This window comes from Zonotrichia albicollis, chromosome 16 (genome assembly GCF_047830755.1).
Source record: "Zonotrichia albicollis isolate bZonAlb1 chromosome 16, bZonAlb1.hap1, whole genome shotgun sequence".
Lineage (NCBI taxonomy): Eukaryota > Metazoa > Chordata > Aves > Passeriformes > Passerellidae > Zonotrichia > Zonotrichia albicollis.
In genome coordinates this window covers 775,237-799,252 of record NC_133834.1, presented here as the reverse complement: position 1 = coordinate 799,252, position 24,016 = coordinate 775,237, and the positions used below count along the sequence as shown (strand labels likewise).

Sequence of the window (24,016 nt, the reverse complement as noted above, 5' to 3'; positions counted from 1 at the left end):
GCCCAAGCTCCATCCCCTCCAAATTCCCAGCAAGAGCTGTGGGATGGAGGGCCAGGAGAGGTGATGGGCTGGGATGAGGGCCTGGAGCTCTGACCCTGCAGGGACCCAGGTTTTGGGAGGGTTTTTAGCAGATCCATGGAATCCTGGAATGGTTTTTTTTAAAGACCATCCAGCACCAAGCCCTTGCCATGGGCAGGAGTAGGTTTGTTGTGGGGCAGGAGTGGGTTTGTTGTGGGCAGAATTGGGTTTTCTGTGGGACAGGACCAGGTTTGCTGTGGGGCAGCACTGGGTTTGTTGTGGGCTCTCTTTGCATTTCCCATCAGAGGGAACCCCACGTGGCAGAGCCAGGAAATCTCTCACTGGGGTTTGTTTGTGCAGTGCATCAATCTTGCCTTTCCTTGAAGGCCTGGGAGCTGGGGAAGGGCCCTGCCCTGGTGCCCCCCGTGTCCCCATTGCTCTGGGTGTGTGCCAGACTGATCTGCTCCCACCTTTCCAGGGCCTCGTGGGTGTCTGTCTCTTCCCAAGCTCTGCACTTACAGCTGCCAGAGCCATTCAGAGGTTTTGTCTGAGCTGTTATTGAGAGGCTGCTGCAGACTTTGCAGAGTAAATTCAGGCGTCATTCACCCTCGCACAGAGGTGACAGTGGCAGTGCAGCAGTGTCCCCACACTGTGTGCAGGGCAGGGCACTGCCCCCTGAGCCCCCCACCCCAGACACACCCAGGGCTCACCAGCATCTCCCCCTGAGCATGCCGAGCCCCCAGTGCCATCTCCTTGGCCACACTGGGAGCCCAGAGTGATTTAGGGCTGGCTTTAAACGCGATCATAACATCCTTACTCATCTCTGTTAATAATGATGTTACTGCTTCTTAATGATGCACAGAACTGTCAGGATGTGAGAGGTATAAAACTGTTTTACATCAGATTTAGCTGTCAGATGAATGCCATAAGTGCTGGCGAGGAGCACTGCTCCCCTGCCGTGAGGGATCGCTGCTGTGCCACTCCACGTTTTCATTTTTCCTTCACTCCGTTGTTGGTTTCTGCTTGAAAACTCAGGGAGTTTCTTAAGGTCAAGCAGAAGCATTTCAGGTTTTTTAAATGAATAGATAAAATTATTCCCATTAATGAAATTCTGAGGTCTGCACGCTGAGATAATAACATGAGGTAATCAAATCTCATGCTTCAGGGCATAAACTGATTAACTGCAGGGCCAGGACGGCTTCTCCTGCTCCTTAAAGGGGAGAAGGACAAACAGCAGAGGGCTGTTCATGGGTCTCCAGAGGCTGTGCTGGCTCTGGGACAGTGGCACACGGAGCAGAGTGGCATTGGCTCAGTGTGACATCATTCAGTGAGGCACTGGTCCAGTGTGACATCATTCAGTGAGGCATTGGATTGGTGTGACATCATTCTGTGTCCCCTCCCAGTGAGGCATTGGCTCAGTGTGACATCATTCTGTGTCCCCTCCCAGTGAGGCACTGGTTCAGTGTGACATCATTCAGTGAGGCATTGGATTGGTGTGACATCATTCTGTGTCCCCTCCCAGTGAGGCATTGGCTCAGTGTGGCATCATTCAGTGAGGCATTGGATTGGTGTGACATCATTCTGTGTCCCCTCCCAGTGCTGCCACCTGTGCCTGGCACTGCCCAGGAGCTGTCCCTGGGGCTCCCAGTGCTGCAGGGACACTGAGAGCACGTTTCCATGCTGGATTTACAGCCAGGGAGGGGACAGGAGGCAGGAGGAGCTCAGGTGGGGCTGTGGGGAGCCCAGGCTCAGCAGGCAATGGGAGCATCATTCCCCATGCCCTGGCAGCACCAAAGGAGCCCCAGAGAGTGGCACTGGGTGGGCTTTGGGGTCCTTCCTGAGCCAAACCACCCCAGGAGTCGGTAATTCTGTGCCAGCATCCCTGCCTGGTGCCACCCTCAGGACAGGAGGGCCAGGGCTGCTGCAGGGCCCCTCAATGTGGATGGATGGAGGGGCAGCCATGCTTCCCACACCTCTGCTGCCTCCCAGGCTGCTTTCAGGGCTGTCACCTTTGATAAATGAGCTCGTTTATAAACGCAGAGTTGAATTTTGGCCACGAGTTCGATTCCATGGAGCTGGAGATTGGGCAGTGCTCCGGGAGGACAGCAATAGATGGCAGATTTGGGGGCTTTAATTTGCTTTTCAAAGCTCTCTGGTCCCCAGCCTCATCAGGAATTCCTTGCTGCTCAGTTGGGAACTGGGCAATTGGTTTTACCCTTTTCTCTGAAAGTACCTTGGGCATCCTGTGGTGCTGCACAAGTTGGAATTCTGTCCTCCTCCTCCTCCTCATGGGATTGGGGGTGCACTGAGCCCCTGTGAGCCCCACAGAGCTGCTGCTGGGTCCTGCTGGGGTCCCAGGCTGCTCCCAGCAGGGCAGGACCCTCTGTGCCTGATCCCTGCTCTGCCCCTCCTTACAAACAGCTTTTCCCCAGGTTATGGCTCGGCTCCATCCTGACCCATCAGACTTCCCATCTCTGCTATCTGTGCTCAGCCTGGGGGGAAGATAAGATCCTTCTCCTGGCAGACAGACCTTTTTGGACTTAATCTGGGCGAAGAGACTCAGCTCAGGCTGGCTGTATTTAATTTGCCCAAGCTGCAATCCAATTAGGAGCAGCTGAGTCACCTCAGGTTTGTTCTTCCCGCTCTGCTCCCGCTTCCCGGAGCAGCTGCTGGCCCCAGAGCTGGGCTGTGCTGCCCAGCGGGCAGAGGATGGAGCCCCTGGCATCCCCTGGCATCCCCAGGGCCATGGGGGCTCCAGGGGGAGATGGGTGCTGGATGTGGCCGTTCCTGTGCTGCCTTTTGGGCTCCTGCTCCCACCCCTCGAGGGGAGCTCCAGCCCCAGGCCCCCACAATTCACTGCAGCTCTGCTTCCCAGGGGCCAGGAGGAAACAAATCAGCTTTAAACTGCTTAAAGCCCAGAGCAAACAACACACCAGCCTGTCAGAAAGTAAAAATAATCTCCTGAGCCGACCCTGCAGCCTCCCCCGTGCACGGGAGCTGCGTGTGCTCGGCGCTGACGGTGTCGCTCCTCATGTAATGCCCATGTCTGCACAGATCCAGCCTAATTCTGCTTTTAATCACTATTTTCACACTTGCTCTTGGCACGCAGGGAAGTTGTCAGTTGTTGGGTATTTTTATAGCTGGAATGCTGAATTTAATCCTTTTTCTCTTCCCCAGTAAGAGATGCTAAAAACCTAGTTCCTATGGACCCTAATGGCTTGTCAGATCCCTACGTGAAGCTTAAGCTAATCCCTGACCCCAAAAACGAAAGCAAACAGAAGACCAAAACTATCAAGTGCTCCCTGAATCCCGAGTGGAACGAGACATTTAAATTGTAAGTACAAGGAAAACGTTTAAATTTGTAATGTGAATTTTCTCACCACCAAGAATTGACGTGGCTTTATTTGCTCTGATGTAATTACTCAGAGGCATTGAGCTGACTCAAGTGAGAAATGATTCCTTTTGTTCCGTGAGGGACACAGAAGCACCCAAAGCTCTGCCCTGACCCTGCTCAGAGCAGAGTGTGTCTGGGCAGGAGCTCTGTGCTCTCTGTGAGGGTCAGGAGTGCCCTGAGATCAGATGTGCCCTGGAAATCAGATGTTGGAGACCCCAGCAGCCCTGGGGACCATCCCTTCCCTTGCACCCTGTCCATGTGGAGCGTGGGGGGCATGGGGTGAGGGAGCAGCTCAGGGTGGAACCACCCCCTTTGCCATCCATCCCCTTTGCCATCCATCCCCTTTGCCATCCATCCCCTTTGCCATCCATCCCCTTTGCTCACCCCTTTCCCATCCCATCCCTTTGCCATCCCTTTCCCTTGTCTCTTGCAGCCAGCTGAAGGAGGCAGACAAGGACAGGAGGTTGTCTGTGGAGATCTGGGACTGGGATCTGACCAGCAGGAACGACTTCATGGGCTCCCTGTCCTTCGGCATCTCGGAGCTGCAGAAGTCCGGCGTGGATGGATGGTGAGATGTCCTGGTTCTGTCACCAGCAGGGGCACAGAGCAGCCCAGGGTGTTTGTGCCTGGGATGGGGCAGCCCCTCAGACCTCAGAGCTGCCCTCTGCTCCAGGGACCCTCCCAGCTCCATGGATGGGGCTGCTGAGGGTCACTGCTGCCATGGGGTGTCTGTGTGGCACCAGGGCATGGACTGCCTTTGTGTGACCTCCTCCATGGCCTGGGGGGCTTGGGGAATGGAGAGGAGGAACACAGACTGAAAACAGGCTAAAAGATAATAATGAAAACTTATGACTCTCTCCAGAGCCTCGACACGGCTGGCTGTGATTGGTCATTAAGTCAAAACAATTCACACAAAACCAATCAAACAATGACCATAAGGTAAACAATGTCCAAACCACATTCCAAAGCAGCAAAACACAGGAGAAGTGAATCAGATAATTATTGTTTTCATTTTTCTCTGAGGCTTCTCAGCTTCCCAGGAGCAGGAATCCTGGCGAAGGGATTTTTCAGAAAAGGTGACAGTGACATGGTGGCATTGTGCTGGTCACCTGCCAGGCCCTGATGGGGCAGAGCTCTCCCTCTGGAGGCCAGCAGGGAGCTGCTGTCCCTTCCCAGCTCCCAGTCCCTGTCAGGGTGTGTGTGTGTGCCATGCACTGCCCGCTCCCAAAGCCCCTCCCAGCCTGTTAAAAAGCTTGGAAGTGGAGAGATCTAAGTGGTTTTCCTTGTCACAGTGCTGGCTGGATAACCTGCAGGAGAAGGAGCTGTGATCCATATTTCATACCCAAACAGCTGCAGTTAATGGAGGAGCCAGCTCAGGGCAGAGTCTGGGCAGGCAGGGCTGTCCTGGAGCAGCCCCTGGCATCACACCCAGTTCACCTGGCCTGGGCACACCTGGGCTGTGCCCAGCAGGGTCAAACCCTGCCAGCTGAGTGGAGCTCCCATGATTTCTGACCATTGCTGCTGAAGCTTTCCTCCTCCTTTGTGGAGCATCCTGTCTGTGTGCTGGGGTTGGCAGTGCCAGCCTGGCACGTGCCATGTGCTGTCCTTGTGGGGCAGCTGCTGGAAGGGCTTTGCCCATGCCTGTGCCCGTGGCTGTCGCCTGTCACTACAGGACATGAAAGAACACAAGCTTACACCGCTGTTCTCAAGGTGAAGAAAAAAGGGGACTTTATTTTCTGACTCCAACATTTATGGTTTTCTAAAAGTGACAGTGGATTGTAGGGTTACAGTGCCACCTCTCCAATGACACTGGTCAAACCAACAGCTCATCAACTCTCTCCTCCTCCATAAAGGAATGCAAAACAATGAGTTATTTACAGAAAGTGTGTGAGAAAGCCCACTACAAGAATGTCAGCATCAGAAGGCTTAGAAAAATCTTAAAAAACCAGGGTGGCAGTCACCAGAAACATGAGTTTGTGTGTGGGTTTGGGTCAGGAGTGGTTTGGCAGGGACACCAGTGCTCTGTGTGCCCACCACAGCAGGCAGGGGGTGCACCCCTCGGGTTGGGGGATCCCCAGGACACAGAAGGACCCAGAACATCCCTCTGACCACTGAGGGGCTGGGGCTTGCCCAGGGGAGGGTTTGGGGGCTCTGCTGGCCTGGGAGGGTCCCCTGGGTGCTGTACAGGGAGGCAGAGCTGTGCTGGGGCAGGGGGCTCTGCCTGCCCAGCCCTGAGCTGTGCCCTCTCTGTCCCTGCAGGTTCAAGCTGCTCAGCCAGGAGGAGGGCGAGTATTTCAACGTCCCCGTGCCTCCCGAGGGAGAGGAAGGAAACGAGGAGCTGAGGCAGAAGTTTGAGGTGAGCTGATTTTCCTTGGGCTCAGGGGTGTTCCTCACTGCCTGCCATGCCCACAGGAAGGGGCTCTCCCTGCCAGATCCTCCCTGGCAGGGCAGGGACGTGGGGCAGGCTCCAGCTGCCCACAGAGGCTCCAAGGAGAAATGTCTGTTTGCTGCCTAATCAGCCATGGCAGCTCTTGCTGAATGATGGATCCAGACCTTGCTGAGTGAGCAGAAATTGGCCATTTCTCAGTGCAGCTGGAGCCTCCACAGAACCCCAGGAACGAGCGTGGTGCATCTGGAGACCCACATGCAATGAGCCTTGCAGAAATGAGAGAGTTGCCCTTATGGTTCTCAGCATGAACTCTGTGATTGCAGCACAGACTGGAGAGTTAGCTCCTGCTCTCCTTTCTCTTTATCTTATTTATACACAACTTTCCTCCTGTGCAGGGACTCAGTGTCAAGGCAGGGAATCCCCCTTAGCTGGGCTGTGGTTGGTGCTGGAGTGAGGATGAGGAGTGGAGTGTGCTGGGGCCTGGGGCGTGCCGGGGTCACCCCAATGGGTGTGGAAAGCGCCCATTGCTCAGGCTGGCAGTGCAGGAGCTGCTCCCGTGCTCTGAGGGCTGCAGGTGACCTTGAGAGGGGCGTTCTGCAGCCTGGAGCAGCTCGAGAGAAGCAATTAGAGGCAGCAGCAGAGGCTGAGGTTCCCCGGGAGGGGCTGTCTGCAGGGGCTGCCACAGCAGCAGCCAAATGGAGCCGCCGGGGTCGGGTTAATGGAATTTCACGCTAGGCTGAGCCCAGCACAGCCTCACAGTGCTGGGAGTGAGGGGGATAAATCCTGGGAGCCTTTGGGGGAGCAGGATCAGCACAGCCCTGGGCGGGGGGCACCGGCCACTGCTGGGGGCTGGGGTCTAAAAATGGGGCTTCAAAATGGGGCTTTGTGAGCGGCAGCTGTGGTGGCCAGGGGGCAGGAGGGGCTGTGTGTCTGTCTGCCAGGGCAGGAGGGGCTGTGTGTCTGTCTGTCAGGGCAGGAGGGGCTGGCTGTGTGTCTGTCTGTCTGTCAGGGCAGGAAGGGCTTTGTGTGTGTGTGTTTGTCTGTCTGTCTGTCTGCCTGTCATGGCAGAAGGGGCTGTGTCTGTGTCTGTCTGTCAGGGCAGGAGGGGCTCTGTGTGTGTGTGTGTTTGTCTGTCTGTCTGTCTGCCTGTCATGGCAGAAGGGGCTGTGTCTGTGTCTGTCTGTCAGGGCAGGAGGGGCTCTGTGTGTGTGTGTGTTTGTCTGTCTGTCTGCCTGTCATGGCAGAAGGGGCTGTGTCTGTCTGTGTCTGTCTGTCAGGGCAGGAGGGGCTGTCTGTGTGTCTGTCTGTCATGGCAGGAAGGGCTTTGTGTGTGTGTGTGTGTGTCTGTGTTTGTCTGTCTGCCTGTCATGGCAGAAGGGGCTGTGTGTGTGTCTGTCTGTCAGGGCAGGAGGGGCTGTGTGTCTGCCTGTCATGGCAGGAAAAGCTTTGTGTGTGTGTGTTTGTCTGTCTGTCTGTCATGGCAGGAGGGGCTGTGTCTGTCTGTGTCTGTCTGTCAGGGCAGGAGGGGCTGGCTGTGTGTCTGTCTGTTAAGGAGGCTTTCTGTTCAGGAGGCTTTCTGTTCCAAATGGGTTTGTGGCTTCCTCTGAGATCCCCTCCAGTTTCAGATGCAATCACAGAATGTCTCCAATGGGAGACACCACAGGGCAGCAATGGATGTGGGGCTGGATAAAAGGTCCCATGTTTTACCTTGATGTGTTTATGTTCACCCCTCTTTTTCTGATGGGAAGGGCCAGAGGCAGTTTTTGCCCCAAAAGAGCATCCTTGGGGCTGTTTGCCATGCTCTGGATGGCTGGGCACGGGGCAGGGTGGCAGGGTAGGCTGCAGTGCCCCACTGGCACAGGGACAGGGTGCCAGGGCCACAGGTGATTCCCAGCTCTCTGGCAGAGGCTAACTGGGAAGCAGCAGAGCAGTGCCACATGCCAGGGCTGGTGGCTCCTGCAGAGCCTTTCTTGGTGCTCATCACGCCCATGGAAAAGGCTCCCAAAGCTCAGGGTGGCTTTTGAGATGGGAAGAAGCTGCTCAGGTGGGATTTGGGGAGCACTCCCTGGGTTTGCAGTGCCCACTGTCCCTGCTGCCCCCAGTGATGCTCTCCTCCCTGCCCCATCTCCCCCTCTGCAGAGAGCCAAGATTGGCACGGGCTCCAAGGCTGCGGATGAGAAGACACGAAATGCCATCTCCAAACTGGACAACAACGGCAGCCGGGACCGCATGAAGCTCTCGGACTTCAACTTCCTGATGGTGCTGGGCAAAGGGAGCTTTGGGAAGGTGAGCTGGCCCTGTGTGTGCTCTGAGCACCCATGGGGGCACTGGGAGCACTGAACGGCCCCAGTGGGACTGGGAGCTCTGGTATCACAGCACTGGGAGCCCAGCTTGGCTCCCCTGTGTCCCATAGGGAACCCCATAGGTGTCTGCTGACACCACCACAAACTGCATCCTTTTGGGAAGATAAGCTGTGTATTTAAAGCTCTTTTTTATTTGGTTAGGGTTTTCTTCTTCTCTAACAATTACAAGTATATGGGAACATTTTAATTAACTTCCCAGACCGGTTGTGAGCAGTAACAGAATTTCCTTCTCCTGGTGTTTATGTGACTTGGAGCCTTCATTGTTTTCATTTCACCAATCCCAGATGCACCTGTTGCATTCCACAGCAGCAGATAACCATTGTTTACATTTTGTTCCTGAGGCCTCTCAGCTTCTCAGGAGGAGAAATCCCAAGGAAAGGATTTTTATAAAAGATGTCTGCGGCACCCCCGTGCTGTGGGTTGGCATCCCGGGGTGCAGGACAGCCCTGTGCCCCCTGCCCTGCTGCTCTCTCACAGGAATGTCCCCTGTGCCCCCTCCCCGAGCCCGTGCTGGCATCTGGGGGCTCTGTGCTATGCCGTGTCCCCGCCGCCTTCTCCCCCTGAATCTGAGCAACATTAGCAAACTCCTCAGCCAGCTCTGCCTTATATAAGGGAAAGTGTGACAGAAACTGTTCCCTGGAACAGCATGTTATAAATATGCTAATTAGCGCTAATTAAAACAGCACGTTGGTTCCTCCGGGTGGCTGCAGCCTCGCCCTCACGTGTGCCTGCACCTCGCCAGGCATCCCTGGGCATCCCGGCACGGGGACACCCAGGTGCCACCGCCCCAGCCCCGCCTCCTGTGCCAACAGAGGTGCCAGATGTGCGGGAGGAGCCTGGCAGGGGTGTCTGGAGCAGGGAGAGCAGCTCCTGGTGTGCCCAGCAGCTGGCTGTGCCCATGGCACTGCCATCCCTCTCCAGGCTGGCACCATGTCCTTCCCTCTCTGGGCTGGCACCTGCTCCTGTGCCCGCTGCCAGTCCCTGCTGGCGGGGAGAGCTCTGGGGCTGCAGTCACACTGAGTGAGCTCTGTCTGTCTCTGTTAACCCTTTGGCACCCCCGATGTCCTGCTCAGCGTTCTGCTCTCCCCAGGGTCAGCAGTGCCCACACGCTGCCCTCGGTGGCTGTCCAGTTTGACAAACTTGCTTTCTCTGTGCTCAGAATATCTCCAGTCCTTATGCTGGAGCGTTCCCAAACAAATACTCTATATTGCAGGAATAAATCAAGTTAAATATCAGCTTTTTTCTGCAGCAATAAAAAGTTAAACAGGAACGCAATCTGCTTCCCAGCGCGCGCGCTGGCAGATGGAGATCCCCGAGCCAGGCCTGGGGGTGGAAATGGATGTGCCTGGGAAAAGAGGGGCGTGGGGCTGTGTGCTCTGCCTTGGCACGCTCAGCCTGGCACACAGGTGTCCCTGCTGCCCTGGGGTCCCCGTGGGCTGCCCAGGATGGGGCTGGAGCTGCTCCCACAGAGGGAGGCAGCGCCTGGCACAGCCAGCCTGGGTTTGCTTTGCTGTATTATAAATAGAGGAGAGGGAAATTAGGTGGCTTGCTCATATTTTTGCAGCTGATCAATCTGTGGTGCTCTGGAGCCGTCAGGCTTTTTGGGGTTTGTGTTGTTTGCTGAGCAGGGTGGAGCCTTTGGGCGCTGCAGCTCTGGGCTCCAGGGCAGGGAGGGTTCCCTGGGCTGGGGTGACCTTCAGGCCCTGGAGACTCTCTGGGCTTGGGGGATCCTTCAGGCTCTGGAGAGTTCCCTGTGCCAGGGTGAGCTCCAGGCTCTGCTCTGGGTGTGACACCTGGCAGCAGGGCAGGGCATGGGCGAGGCTGGGTCCCTGCTCCCCCTGTCCCCCATCCCTGTCCCTGTCCATGTTTTGGGCTGTGCTAGGGGCACTGGGCTGTTTGGATCTTTGGGGTTTGAGCACCTTCCGACACCAGCAGGAATTCCTTCCTGGAAAGGGTGCTCAGGCACTGGCAGGGGCTGCCCAGGGAGGTTTGGAGTGCCCATCCTTGCAGGTGCCCAAGGAGTGTTGGGATGTGGCGCTCAGAGCTCTGGGGACAAGGTTGGGATCGGGCACAGCTGGGACTCAGTGGGCTGTGAGGGCTTTTCCAGCCTAAGGGTTTTCTGGGGTTCTGTGACACAGATGGGAATCCAGCCCAGCTGTGCCCCAGCAGTGCAGCCCTGGGTAGTTTAGAGCCCAGATATGCTGGGATTCTGTGACACAGATGGGAATCCAGCCCAGCTGTGCCCCAGCAGTGCAGCCCTGGGTGGTTTCCAGCCCCACTCACAGCATGGACAGCCCTGAGCAGGTTCTGCATTATGGGGGCACCCCAGCCAAGCTGTCCCTGCCCAAAGCAGGGAGCCAGGTCCTCAGCAAGGTCCCTTGGGGCAGAGGCAGCTGCCAAGCTCAGAGGCTCCCTGCTTTAGTCACCTTTCCTCTGACAGGGCTGTGGATGGCAAGGCAGGTCTGTACAGAACTGATATTGTATGTAATGCTCTTACACTCAGGTAACAGGTTTAATTTGCCCTCAAAATACGTTTCTGCAGTGGTTACTGCTTCTTTTCCGCCAATTTTGAGCAACCAAAGCACTTCTGCTTTTGTCACTTAAAATGAGCTCTGGTTTTAGCACCTGTGTGAGGTGCTGTGTAAAGCTCAGTGGGTGTAAAATGGTGATAAATGGAGGCAATGAACCAAGGCAGCTCCATTTGAGCAGAGCCACAGGGGAGGGCAGAGGTGCAGGCACTGTGTGAGGCAGCTGTGTCTGCTGCCCTGGCACAGGAACAGGCACTGCCCTGGGTTGGGAGAGACCTTAGAGATCACCCAGTGCCACCTTGCCCTGGCAGGGACACCTCCCACTGTGCCAGGTGCTCCCAGCCCTGTCCAGCCTGGCCTGGGGCACTGCCAGGGGTCCAGGGGCAGCCACAGCTGGTGCCAGTGCCTGAGCCTTGCTGGGTTCCCTCCCACATCACAAGGAGCTGCTCTGGGTACCCAGGGCTCTTCAAGGATGAGCAGGTGAATAAATCCCATCCCAAAGTCCCTGACACCCCCATGGCTCAGCCCTGCCCCACCCATGGCAATGGCAGAGCCTTCTCCAGAGCACTTGGCACTGAGGAGCCCCAGTGCCAGTCCAGCTAATCCTGACAAGCAGTGTGCCAAGGACAGACAGGCTCCCCCAGGAGCTGGGAATGCACCAGAGCTGCTCACAAAGGGCTGTGCCCTGTTCCCTATTCTGTATTCCCTGTGCCCTGTTCCCTGCGCCCAAACAAGTGGGTGGCACCACAGACCTCACTCCCCAGGCTGTGTCCCCTGCCTTGCCACCCCTGATGCCAGGCTGTGTTCCAGAATGGAATCACAGAGTCACTGAGCTTGGAAAGCCCTCTGGGACACTGAGTCCCACCCTAGCACTGCCACCCCCTGTCCCCAAGAGCCACATCTGCCATCTGTGAAATCCCTCAGGGTGGCACTGCCCGCTGCCCGGGCAGCCTGTGGAGCTGCAGAGGGCTGGAACACCAGAGGGTTAATTCTGTAAATTCTGCTGGCCCTGGTGTCTCTGAAGTCACCCTGAGAGCCGCTCATGTGTCCTCTGCCCGTCTGGCCCAGCCTGGAGCACATTTCAGTTCCACCCTATCGATGGTGCCTTCATGTAATTTATTCCCCAAAGCCCCGAGCTGCTGTTCCTGATCCATGCAGGATCTCTGCCAGCTCCTTCAATGAAGAGCAATTCATTTCCAGCAGCACTCCAGTCTGAGGCCATGAGAGGGTGAGGGAGGGAAAACAGGAACCAAAGGAGGTTTCAGAGAGGGTCTATGTGCTGGCAGCCCAAGGAGCAGCTTAGGCTGTGGAGCCTGTGCTGGGTCAGGCAGGGTTAACTGGTCTGGTTAACAGGTCTGGCTGGGCTGGTGGGGTTAACTGAGGGATTGGCACCAGCAGGAGCAAAGAATCCCATTTACTGCAGTGGATAAACCTGCACTGGGTGGGACTGGGTGGAACTGGGATGTTGGGTGGGTTCTGCTGGCTGAGAGGTGCCTTGGCTGGGTGATGAACCAGCTCGTGATGGGGTCTGCTCACTGTTGTGGAGGGGGAAACTGAGGCAGAGAAAATCATGGGGTTTTTTATTACCATTCACTAGAGACTAACTCTTTTCCACCTCAAATATTTGCCACCTTGTAATCTGATGGGCTCTGTGCTCAGCCTCTGGACACCCTCCCAGTGCTGGTGTCACCCTGAGGGTGCCAAACCCCTGAGGAGAGCTGGGCAGCTCTGTGTGCTTTGGCCCCTCCTCAGGGCAGCCCCAGGGTGACGGGGCAGCAGCTGGGGCTGTTCCAGCTGGAGGCTCTGCAGCTCCCCGTGTCCCTCAGCGTGCTGTGCCCCTGCAGGTGATGCTGGCAGAGAGGAAGGGCACGGATGAGCTGTATGCTGTGAAGATCCTGAAGAAGGACGTGGTGATCCAGGACGACGACGTGGAGTGCACCATGGTGGAGAAGCGCGTGCTGGCGCTCTCGGGGAAGCCTCCCTTCCTCACCCAGCTGCACTCCTGCTTCCAGACCATGGTAAGGGCTGCTGGGCTGGGCACCCTGAGCACGGGGAGCCTGACACTCTGGGAAATGGATTGGAATGGTGCCCGAGGCCAGGATGGGCAACCTGGGACAGGGGAAGGTGTCCCTGCCCATGGCAGAGGTGGCGCTGGGTGGGATTTAAGGTCCCTTCCACCCCAAACCACTCCAGGATTTTATATTCTCTGTACATCACTGCACTTGCCATAGCAATTGTGTGTTCTCTGCCTTGGCAGCCTCACAGCTTCTCCAGTTCACTGGCAAAGGTGCCCCCAGGACCAAAATGTGTGTGTGTGACATGGAAGGGTCATGTACAACAGCTGGGCCTGAGATGTGTCCAGCAGGGAGCTGTGGGGACATCAGAGGTGATTTCCAGCCCCTCAGGTGCCCACAGCATCCCTTAGGGCTCAGTAGCAAAGGGCTGCACTTTCCCCAGGACTCACTCCTCTGATCAAAGCCCTGAGCACAGGGAGAAGCCTAATCCAAACTGCAGGAAATCCACTTTGCCATGGGTGTGTGGTTGGGTTTGTGTGAGTCAGGAGTGCAGAGGGGCACAGGGCACCTTTAATGCAATCCCTGCCCAGCCCTGGAGCAGTGAATGAGAATGTCCAGGTGCACGTCAGTGGGAACCAGCAGAGGGAATCAGCAGAGCCCTTTAGAACGGTGACAATGCTTTCCAGGAGGATTACATTTTAATATTGTCCCAGAAATTTCATTTCCCAAACACTCTGGGTGTATTTAAAGCCTGCAGCCCGGCTTTGCAGCGCAGCAATCAGGCTGAGGCAGGAGCAGCTATTTCGCACAGCATCTCCTGGCATCTGAAGTGAGTCAGCACGGGATTATTCCTGGCAGACCCATAGTAGCTTAATAGTAATCGTATTTGTAATGTAATCAAAATGTATAGCAGGGTGTATTATCAAAGGCTGGCACAAAGCACTTTGATTTCTGGGAGCACAGGCCAGAGCACAATTCCCCACCAGGGCTGTTGGCTCAGCGGCTCCAGGAGACAGAAAAGCCCTAAAGCTGCCTTTAAAGAGCAGGGGAGGATGAGCAGGGAGAGAGCTCCTGCCTGGGGCTGGGGGATCTGAGAGGCCCCAGGTCAGAGCCTGGGCTCTGGGAGGGGGTGAGGGGGTCCCTGGGTGTCCCCAGGTGAGCTGTGCCTGTGCTGTGACCTCTGGGGCACGGCAGTGAAGGGCACAGCAGCCACAGCTACACTGAGATTGTATGAGATGATAAATCACACAGTCCTGCAATGGTTTGGGTTGGAAGGGACCTTGAACACATCCATGGGCAGGGACACCTTCCACTGTGCCAGGCTGCTCCAAACCCCAAGGTCCAGCCTGGCCTTGGGCACTGCCAGGGATCCGTGGCAGCCCCAGCTGCTCTGGGCACCTGTGCCAGGGCCTGCCCGCCCTCCCAGGGAGGGATTTCTCCCTAATATCTAATAAGGGGTGGGTGGGGAGCATGGCTGTTGTCCTGGCTCTGCCCCTTGTTCTCAGCATGCAGCCAGGCAGGACATGGGGCAGTTCATTAGCAGGGCACTGGAAGGAGCCCTGGCAGTGCCATCCTGGCTGCCTGGGGACAGGGGAGTGCCACCAGCTCTGTGCCAGGCTCTGCGGTGCGTTTCCATCTGTGTCTGGGTGCTGCCCAGGGGTGTGGATGCTGCAGCCCTGGCCAGAGCTGTCCTTGGTGGCAGGGGCAGGGCCAGGCCAGCTCGGTGCCCATCCCTGCTGTAGCCCATCCGCCTGCCTGAGTCACTCCCGGCTCTGCTGGGCACAGCACTCCCTTCCCACCCAGAGCAGGGCTCAGCTCCTGCTTTTAGAGCTCAGCTGGCTGCCTCGAGAGGCAGTGTTTTTAATGCTCTTCCTCCTTGAAGCAGATCGATATATTTAGGAGGCAGCTGCAGCCCAGCCCAGCGCTGCTCTGCCTGCTCAAGGTGACATTGCCACACGTGGGCTGGCCAGCCCTGCCAGGGCTGCCCTGCACTCAGGGGTGCTCCCGAATCCCCAGGCAGTGAAAAGCTGAATTCCCTGCTCTATCCCCTCAGTGCCAGGTGTTTTACACAATTCCCTGCTCCATCCCCTCAGTGCCAGGTGTTTTACACAATTCCCTGCTCTATCCCGTGAGTGCAGTGTGTTTTACACAATTCCCTGCTCCATCCCCTCAGTGCAGTGTGTTTTACACAATTCCCTGCTCTATCCCATGGGTGCAGTGTGTTTTACACAATTCCCTGCTCTATCCCGTGAGTGCAGTGTGTTTTACACAATTCCCTGCTCTATCCCCTCAGTGCCAGGTGTTTTACACAATTCCCTGCTCCATCCCATCAGTGCAGTGTGTTTTACACAATTCCCTGCTCCATCCCCTCAGTGCAGTGTGTTTTACACAATTCCCTGCTCCATCCCCTCAGTGCAGTGTGTTTTACACAATTCCCTGCTCTATCCCATCAGTGCCAGGTGTTTTACACAATTCCCTGCTCTATCCAGTGAGTGCAGTGTGTTTTACACAATTCCCTGCTCCATCCCCTCAGTGCAGTGTGTTTTACACAATTCCCTGCTCTATCCCCTCAGTGCCAGGTGTTTTACACAATTCCCTGCTCCATCCCCTCAGTGCCAGGTGTTTTACACAATTCCCTGCTCCATCCCCTCAGCGCAGTGTGTTTTACACAATTCCCTGCTCCATCCCCTCAGTGCCAGGTGTTTTACACAATTCCCTGCTCCATCCCCTCAGCGCAGTGTATTTTACACAGCCCCACTGCCCTGTGCTGCTGTGCTCCATCCCTGGGGCTGCCCCACAGCTGGTGGGGGCAGCACTGCTGAGCCAAGATCCTCTAGGTGGGCACTGCACCACATTCCTCTAGGTGGGCATTACCAGCCTGGAAAATGCGCTGGGGATGCTGAGCCCCATTCCTCCTGCTGGGCATTTTCAGGCTGGGAAATGCCCTGTGGGTGCTGCCCCCCAGTTTCTCCTCAGCCCTGGTTGTGGCAGTGCTCCAGCTGCATCTCCCGTGGGCTCCCTATCCTTCCTTATTTAGGGAGGAAATGAGCAAAGGGGAATTTTTGATTATGCAGTGCTGCCAACCTGCAGTTCCTGCAGTGCTCCAGCCTCTGTGTCCTTCCCTCCTTCCCTCTGAGGGTGGCATGGGGCTGTCACTGGGCTCATGCATGGAGGGCCCATGGCACTGCAGGCCCTTGTCCCCAGCCCCTCTCCAGCTCTCCTGGAGCCCCTTCAGGCTCCAAAAGAGGCTCTGAGGTGCCCTGGAGGCTCCTCCTGTCCAGGTGAGCACTCCCAGCTCTGCCAGCCTGGGACAGAGCTGGGGGTGTCACAGCCCCTCCTGGGCCTGGCCCAGCCCTGGTGGCCCTGGATGGAGTTTGGTCCCCCTGGGAACTGCTCATGTCTCTGTGCATGCCCTGACTGGAGCCAGGGAAATGTCAGCAGGGACCTGCAGAGCAGCTCTCTGGAAACGGCTCCTGTCAGGAAGGGCAGATGTATTCCTGGGAGTGAAAAACCTCTGGTTTGGGGATTCCTCCCTTTGCCTTCTCTGGTGGATGCGTCTGCAGAGCTGCAGTCCCAAGGGATCAGTGCCTATGGGCTCTGCAGGGACAGCAGCCCCTGGGGAGCACAGGGATGGTGGCTGTGCTCCCTGGAGTGACAGACTGGGGCTGCCAGTCCCCTTGGCTCCTGTTCCTGACCCTGCAGGTTCCCTGCCCTGATCATCCTGCTGCTGACTGCTCCCTTCTTCCCTCCAGGATCGCTTGTACTTTGTGATGGAGTACGTGAATGGTGGGGACCTGATGTACCAGATCCAGCAGGTCGGGAGGTTCAAGGAGCCCCACGCTGTGTGAGTGCAGTGCTTTGGCACCCTGGGGTACCTGTGGGGTGCACTGTGCCACAAACAGAGCCCGGGGCTTTGCAGGGCAGCTCCTGGCAGGAATCAGGGATGGGAAGGTGCAGCAGAGCTCTTTGGTGCTGGTGCTGCTGCCTCCACCTCACCCTTGGGGTGCATTGTATTGTAAGTAATTGAGGGAAATAGATAAATGTGGGTATGTAAAGGCAATAGAAATAGATAAATGTAGGCACATAAAGCACAAGGCAGGGGGTGTGGAGGCTTCCTGGGAGACACCAGGCCCCTGCTCTGCCTGGTCCTTTCCCAGGGCAGGGTTTGGCTGCTCTGCCAGGTGCCCAACCCCAGTGTTAACTCTTGGCTCCTGTTCCTTGAGAGCTGGGCAGAGCAGGATGTGTTCCTGGGAGCCTCCAGGTGCTCACATAAACCCACAAACTGTGAGCACAGCCTGGTGGGCTGAATGGTGTCTGAGTGCCCTGTGAGACCCAGGGTATGCCCAGGCAGTACCTGCTGGCCCCAGGAGCAGGGATGGCTTTCAGGAATCTACCAGTGCTGCCAGCCTGTCCTGAGGAGCAGCCCTGGGTCCAGCTCCTGCTTAATTTGTGCCACCAGAAGTGCCAGCCCCCAGTGGCATCCCTGCCAGCTCAGGCTGCCTTGGACCCTCCTCTGGAATTTCCCTGCCTTGTCCTTTTCACACCTGCCTGGCACCTCCCCTTTGCTGCCACTGGATTGGGAGGGTTTTATTTATCTCCTGTAATTGTCAGTTTTAAACCTCCTCTTTCTTCCAGGTTCTACGCAGCAGAAATAGCCATCGGGCTGTTCTTCCTGCAGAGCAAAGGCATCATTTATCGGTAGGTGAGCTCATTCCTGCCTCCCTCCTTGCCCCAGGCTCCACCCAGGGCAGAGAGCTGCTCCAGGGCCTGTCCCTGCCCGTGGCATGGATGGGGCTGCCAGCTGCCCACAGTGCCATGGCAGCATCCTTAGGGTTGGGAAGGACCTGTGGGATCGCTGGGTGATGCTATGCACATGGTGTGTCCCAAAGGGAGCTGTGGGTGCCCCTGGTCTGGGGGAGGATCCCGCTTTACCCCAGCTCATGGGAAGGCAGCTCTGGCTCTCTCCTGCCCTGTTCCATGTGTTCTCTCCACACAACACAAATGCTCCCTGGCAGCCTGGAGCAGCTCCAAGCCCTGGGTTTGGCTGCAGGGCCCTGCTCTCTTACATTGCCCCTGGAGTCAGCGTGTGCCAGTGGCTTGTTCGAGCTCTGCAGTGCCACCCTGTCACTTCTGCTTCGCCACCGAGGCTTCAGTGCCATCCCCAGTGTGCTGCCAGCAGCCAGAGGTCGCTGCCATGTGCAGCACCAGGCTCACAGGCTGCTGGCTGAGCTCTGAAGGCAGCGCTCACTGCTCCTCCCTGCTGGGAGAGCTCCCAGAGCCCAGGGTGGAGCGCAGCATCCTAATGAGTGTCAGATACCATTAAGTGCTCTGTGAAGGGAGATGCCAGCAGTGCTGCTGGAGTCAGGAGATGCTAAAGATGAAAGAAGTGGAACAAACTTGACGTGAGGGCTGTTTCTTGCCATCAGCTGCTGTGGAGAGATTCTAGGTCTGCTGGTCCCCAGTGGCTCTGCTTCCTTCCTTCCTCACAATCTGAATCCCAGCTCGTGTCCGTCTGCCTTTGGCCTGTCAGGGTTCTGAGCACTGACAGGGTAATTAGAAAATACAGCCTTGAACCCAGCCAGAATGTAGAAACTGCACCAGAATGCCCAATGCTTGCTACAGAGGTGTCCTTGAGGCTGCAGCATCCACCTCTGGAGGGTGCCTCGAGGCTGGGATTGAGATCCAGGGATGTGTGGTTGGATCCACCTCTACAGCTGGTGCAAAGGAGCAGAGCTGGGGGCTGGTACCACAAACAGGCACTCTGGGGCTGGGCAGCACAGGGAAACAGCTGGTTTGTGTTTCAGGGGGGCAGAGCACAGGTGAGGCAGGGCCTTGTGCTGAGTAGGTGCTTCTCCGTCGAGAGAGCTCCAAGTGCACTTTGATTTTCACAGGAGTGAAAGGAAAAAATCAATTAAATCTGTCTGCTGCCAGATGAGCGCTTTCCATCGCACACTTCAAAGAGCTGTGCCCAGCACAGCATTCCTGTGGGTTAGCAGCAAAATCAACACTCCATCCTGACAGCCTCTGCCTTATTTTCACTTGTTTCCCCAAACATTTTCCCACAAAGGGTTTGGGTGTGAGCCGGGGCAGGGCTCACCCTGTGCCCTGTGTCACGGTCTGCTGTGCCCTGCAGGGACCTGAAGCTGGACAATGTGATGCTGGACAGCGAGGGGCACATCAAGATCGCCGACTTTGGCATGTGCAAGGAGAACATCTGGGATGGGGTCACCACCAAGACCTTCTGTGGCACCCCGGACTACATCGCGCCCGAGGTAGGGACAGAACTGACCCCTGTGATCCCTGTGCTCCCTCCTGGCTTTGGGCAGCTCTGCAGCTGAAACAGGGGTTCAGGAATTCACTAAATTCACCATCCCTGTGCTCCCTCCTGGCTTTGGGCAGCTCTGCAGCTGAAACAGGGGTTCAGGAATTCACTAAATTCACCATCCCTGTGCTCCCTCCTGGCTTTGGGCAGCTCTGCAGCTGAAACAGGGGTTCAGGAATTCACTAAATTCACCATCCTTGTGCTCCCTCCCATGGGGTGACCTGATCTGGCTTTGGGCACTTCTCCAGCTAAAACTGAGATTCAGGAGTCTGCCATGCCTGTGCTCCCTGCCATGGGGTGACCTGGCTTTGGGCACTCCTCCAGCTGAAACAGGGGCATTCAAGAATCCACCATCACCCTGCAAAGTTCATGCCCTCAGCACTGTGCATCCCCACATCCCCCTAAGGGAGCAGGGATGCTCATCTGCCTCCCTGTGGTGCTGTGTGCTGCTTCCACCTCCAAGAGCAGCACGTCCTCATGCTGCTCTCCCTGCAGGGTGATTTCCTCACTGAGGTTTCCCTGTGTCCATCCTGCTGCCAGCTCTGAGCCTGCTCTGTCCTTGCCATGCTCAGACCCACTGCAGGTTGCTCCTCACTCACTCCTGGAAATGGCAAAGCCAGGGCTCAGCTCTGCCCCTCACTGTGTGTGATAGAAGCTTCCGGCACAACATGACCAGTGAGAAACAGGGAATTATCAGTGGATAATATTTCCATGTGGAGGGGAAATCCTTGGATCTCTCCAGCTCACTATGTGCAGTGAGAGGCTGTGTCTGATGGGGAGAGGCTCCCATCCATGGCTCTAGATCCCCACCATATGAATTTGCATTTGGTTATTACTGGTGTGATAGAGTCACACATGACACTTCCATGAAGTGCCGTATGGACACAGTTTAATCCAGACTTGTGAAATTCAGAGGAGTAATTACTCCCAAATGTCTGTTCCCTTCACTTAAAAGTATCTCTCCAAACTCTTGTCACTCTGCTGAATTTGCAATGATGAAGTCAGTATTTATTCCTTTAGATGTTTCAGAGAGAGAGATTCTCTTTGCTGGGACATCAGTGCTCTTGTGTGCTGAACCACATTGTGTTTGCTGTTCCCAGTGAGGTTTCCCATTCCTGGATCCATCCCTCATCCCACCAGGATTAATTCTGGTGCTGCTGGTGCAGAGCTGGTGACTGTGGGTGATTAATGCTCCTTCACAGCAGGACAAATGGCCAGCTCTCCCTGTATTTGCCCAAGTGTTTTCACTTTAACTCTTATTTTCTTCTCCTTGCTCTAATTTGTCTTTTTCCAAAAGCAGAACAGCAAATGGGAAATTAGGATGCAAATCGCTTTGGCACCCAGGAATGGCCCTGTCACCTGCAGGGCTGTGACCTTCCCACACCAGCAGTGGGGGACAGCACAGGACAGGGGATTTCTTTCAACTCCTCTTTCCTTTTAAAGGCCTGTGTGGTGTGAACTGTTCCCACCTGAATTTCCCAGGGCACTGTAGAGAGCAAGGGGAGGGTCTGGGGGTCCCTCAGGGGGGGTTCCAGTGCTGAAGTGTGTCCCAGTGCATAACCCTGTCCTTGTGACCAGCTGCAGCTCGGGGTGGCTTTGCCCTGTGTCAGAGCTGGGGGGTAACACTGCTGTTGCTGCTATTACACTGATATTACACTGATATTACACTGATATTACACTGATATTACACTGCTATTATACTGATATTACACTGATATTACACTGTAATTTTTGTGCTGCTGCCATTTGCAGATCATTGCCTACCAGCCCTACGGGAAGTCAGTGGATTGGTGGGCGTTTGGAGTGCTGCTCTATGAGATGCTGGCTGGCCAGGTGACTGAGTTGGGCTGCTCTGGGTGGGTTGGGTCCATTGTGAGCACAGGACAGGCTGCTGTGGCATTGCCACACCTGGCACGTGGGTGGGCACCCCCTGAGCTGGGGGTGGCACGGGGCTGGGGATTGCAGTGACAGGACACGTGTCACTGTGGGGCTGGCTCCAGGCCAAGGAGCAGAGCAGCCCCAGGAGCTCTGGGATCCAGGAGGGCCCCTGAAGCTGTGTCTGCTTGGCTCCAGGCCCCCTTTGAGGGAGAAGATGAGGATGAGCTCTTCCAGTCCATCATGGAGCACAACGTCGCCTACCCCAAGTCCATGTCCAAGGAGGCCGTGGCCATCTGCAAAGGGGTAAGGGCAGGGCTGGGGGAGTGTGGAGAGGGACAGCCTGCCCCCCCAGGTCCCAGCCTGCCCCCCCAGGTCCCAGCCCACCCACTGCTCCCACCATGGCCAGGCTCTGGCACTCTTGGGTTCTGGTGTGCACTGGTGCCTGTGCCTGCCAGGACTAAAGCCACAAGTTGTGCCACTGTGTGTGTGTGTCCTAAACCCACGTTAAAATGACACCTGCATCCTCCCTGTGCCCCTGCACTGAGCAGAGATACAGCTGGGACTGGGGCTGGCCTGGGAGAACTGGGGTGCTGGCTGGAGGGTGGGAAGGGAGGGCTCCTGCAGTGAGGGTAGGGCAGCTCTGAGAGCTTTGCCTGAAGTGAAAACTGATGCTCAGGGAAAATGGATGTGATTCCCAAACAGTTTGCTTAAGATGAGAGACAAAACCTTCATCCTCCCACTTAGCTGTGATAAGTTGCCCTTCAGGACAACCCGAAGCTCTGCTGGTGTCTCCATGAGGTCAGGGCAGCATTTTCATTATCCTGCCTCTTAATTTGCAGTGAAGCTCTGCCTTGCCCAGCATAACAAGCTGGGCTCTCCATGGACTGGGCCTAGGCCTGGCTTAATTGCAGCCTGAGTTAATTTGGGATGTGATGGATAAAGGCTGGCAGGGTCCTGGTGCTGTTCTGTGTGCCTGGGACTGAGCCTCATCTCACCCCCCAGTGCCACACTGCTATAAATAAGTGTTTGTGTAGGAATTTAAGAAATGTTTGCTTATAATAGTTAATATTGAAAATATCTGAATGTTCTGTGTCTCAAAATAGTGTTTCTATCTCCAAATGACACATCCTGCGCTTCTCGCTCCCACTGCGGCATTTCAGAGCCTCTTGCTGGCGTTGCCAGGATTCTGAGCAGCTGCTAAAGAGGAACGTTCCCTTGTCCCGTGGGGAAAAGCTGCTGCAGGAGCTCCCACCTGGAATGGGGCACGGGGAGGGGGTGCTGCCCTGCCACAGCCAGCAGGAAAATCAAATCCTTCATTCAGAAACCACTGGGTGGCTGGAGGGGCATTCCCACCGAGGCTGTTGCCATCTGCCATCCTCTTGCTGGTGCTGTTTGGGATGTACAGGGAAAATCCAGAGCGTTCCTGGCCAGGCAGGGGCTGGGGCACACTCAGTGCTGCCCAGCAGCCCTGGGCTGGAGCAGGGCCAGGCTCAGGATGGCTGTGTGTGCTGCTGCACCAGGCACGGGCTGGGAGCTGTGAATCACCGAGCAGGGACTGCCCAGCCTGCAGGGCCTGCCAGCCCCTCGCTGCCTCTGCAAGGGCTTTCCAGGGAGATGCTGCTGCCTCGGGAAGCTGCTCTCCATCACTCCTCCAGCTGCAGATGCTGTCCCAGCTGGAGCAGGGATGTGCTGCTGTTTGCTCACAGAGCCGTCGGTGGCTCTGCTCTCTCCTTGTATTTGTTGGAGTTTTTGTCATTTCAGGGTTTTAGTTTGGGTTTTTCCCAGGGTTTTCCTTGCTTTCAGAGCCCTGTTGCAGTTAAAGGTGGGCTCTCCTGAGCAGGTTTGTTCTGTGCCCTGGGGTGGCAGGGCTGACCTGTATCCAGTGGTGGGGGTCTCACAGCCCCCAGCCCTGGCACACAGAGCCAGGCTTGCTGCAGCCCTGGCATCAGGGTGAACTGCCCTGATTTAATAAAGCAGTGTTTTGTTGGGAGCACAAAGCTCATATTCTCCATCCTTATCGATGTCTTGTGAATCTCTGGCATCTCCATCTGATCTGTGAGCAGGGCTCAGACCCTGCCCCAGGATATTAATGTGGTACAGCTGCCCGTGGTTCCTGGGGCCCCTTTCCCTTATTGAGCCAGGGAAGAGGAGAAGTTTAGCTGATAAACAACATTAATGGGCTGTTTGTGCTGTTTTCCCTCCAAATTGAGTCTCTCATTAGAAATCCACCTCATGTCTGCTCCAGGGGTGAGGGGGTTCTGCTCCCAGGGCTGGTGGAAGTTTTGGAGGGCAGATTGTCCATGTCAAAGGGGCAGTGGGGTTTGCAGTTAACCCTGCAGATGCTGAGAAGTTTGTGCCAAGCAAAGGCACCGCTGGGCAGCTGCCCTGCTGCAGGCAGGTGCTGAGGGAGCCCTGCCAGCACCCCGGGGATGTTCCTTGGCAAACCAGTTCAATTCCCAGACAGGAAGGGGATGTGCCCATCCTGCCAGTGCTCGTGTACCTGCCATCTGCACAGTCTGCTCTCTTAAAGCACTGTCAGCCTGCCCTGCCCCTGAGTCACTCCAGCTCCTTCCTCAGTGTCCTCCTCTCCTTGGAGCCCCAATGCACCTGCAGGAGGTGGGAGCCTGATGCTGGGTGTCCAGCTGGGGCTCCCAGAGGGGACATTCTGGGGGGCAGAGGGACAGGTGTGACTGTGTCCTGCCTCCTGTCCCCAGCTGATGACCAAGCACCCTGCCAAGCGCCTGGGCTGCGGCCCCGAGGGGGAGCGGGACATCAAGGAGCACGCCTTCTTCCGCTACATCGACTGGGACAAGCTGGAGCGCAAGGAGATCCAGCCCCCCTTCAAGCCAAAGGCTGTAAGTGTGCTGGGCCCCCCTGGCCAAGTGCTGGGCAACCACTGTCCCACTGCCACCCCTGTCCCACTGCCGGGTCCCCCCCTGTCCCACTGCTGGGTCCCCCCCTGTCCCACTGCTGGGTCCCCCCACTGAGCCCCAGTGTGGTGTCCCTGCCCATGGTGCTGCTCTGTGCCCCAAACTCTGCATGGCCCCGTGTTGTCCCTTTGCTCTCCCTGCCCTTATGTACACGCAGGAGCAGGGATGTCCCTCCCTGG

The 24,016-nt window shown here is 56.5% G+C and overlaps 1 protein-coding gene across 2 annotated transcripts in view; it reads left to right on the top strand.

Moving 5' to 3' along the window:
• The window catches only part of PRKCB (protein kinase C beta), an 86,182-nt gene that overhangs the window by 47,455 nt on the left and 14,711 nt on the right, over positions 1-24,016 (top strand). For both annotated transcript variants that reach the window (XM_074552953.1, XM_074552952.1), the window contains exons 6-16: positions 3,196-3,352; positions 3,846-3,980; positions 5,672-5,768; positions 7,941-8,087; positions 12,537-12,710; positions 16,460-16,551; positions 17,343-17,405; positions 18,841-18,979; positions 20,782-20,862; positions 21,103-21,210; positions 23,622-23,762. In XM_074552953.1, coding sequence (XP_074409054.1) covers positions 3,196-3,352; positions 3,846-3,980; positions 5,672-5,768; positions 7,941-8,087; positions 12,537-12,710; positions 16,460-16,551; positions 17,343-17,405; positions 18,841-18,979; positions 20,782-20,862; positions 21,103-21,210; positions 23,622-23,762 — 1,334 coding nt within the window. The remainder of the gene's footprint in view (positions 1-3,195; positions 3,353-3,845; positions 3,981-5,671; positions 5,769-7,940; positions 8,088-12,536; positions 12,711-16,459; positions 16,552-17,342; positions 17,406-18,840; positions 18,980-20,781; positions 20,863-21,102; positions 21,211-23,621; positions 23,763-24,016) is intronic.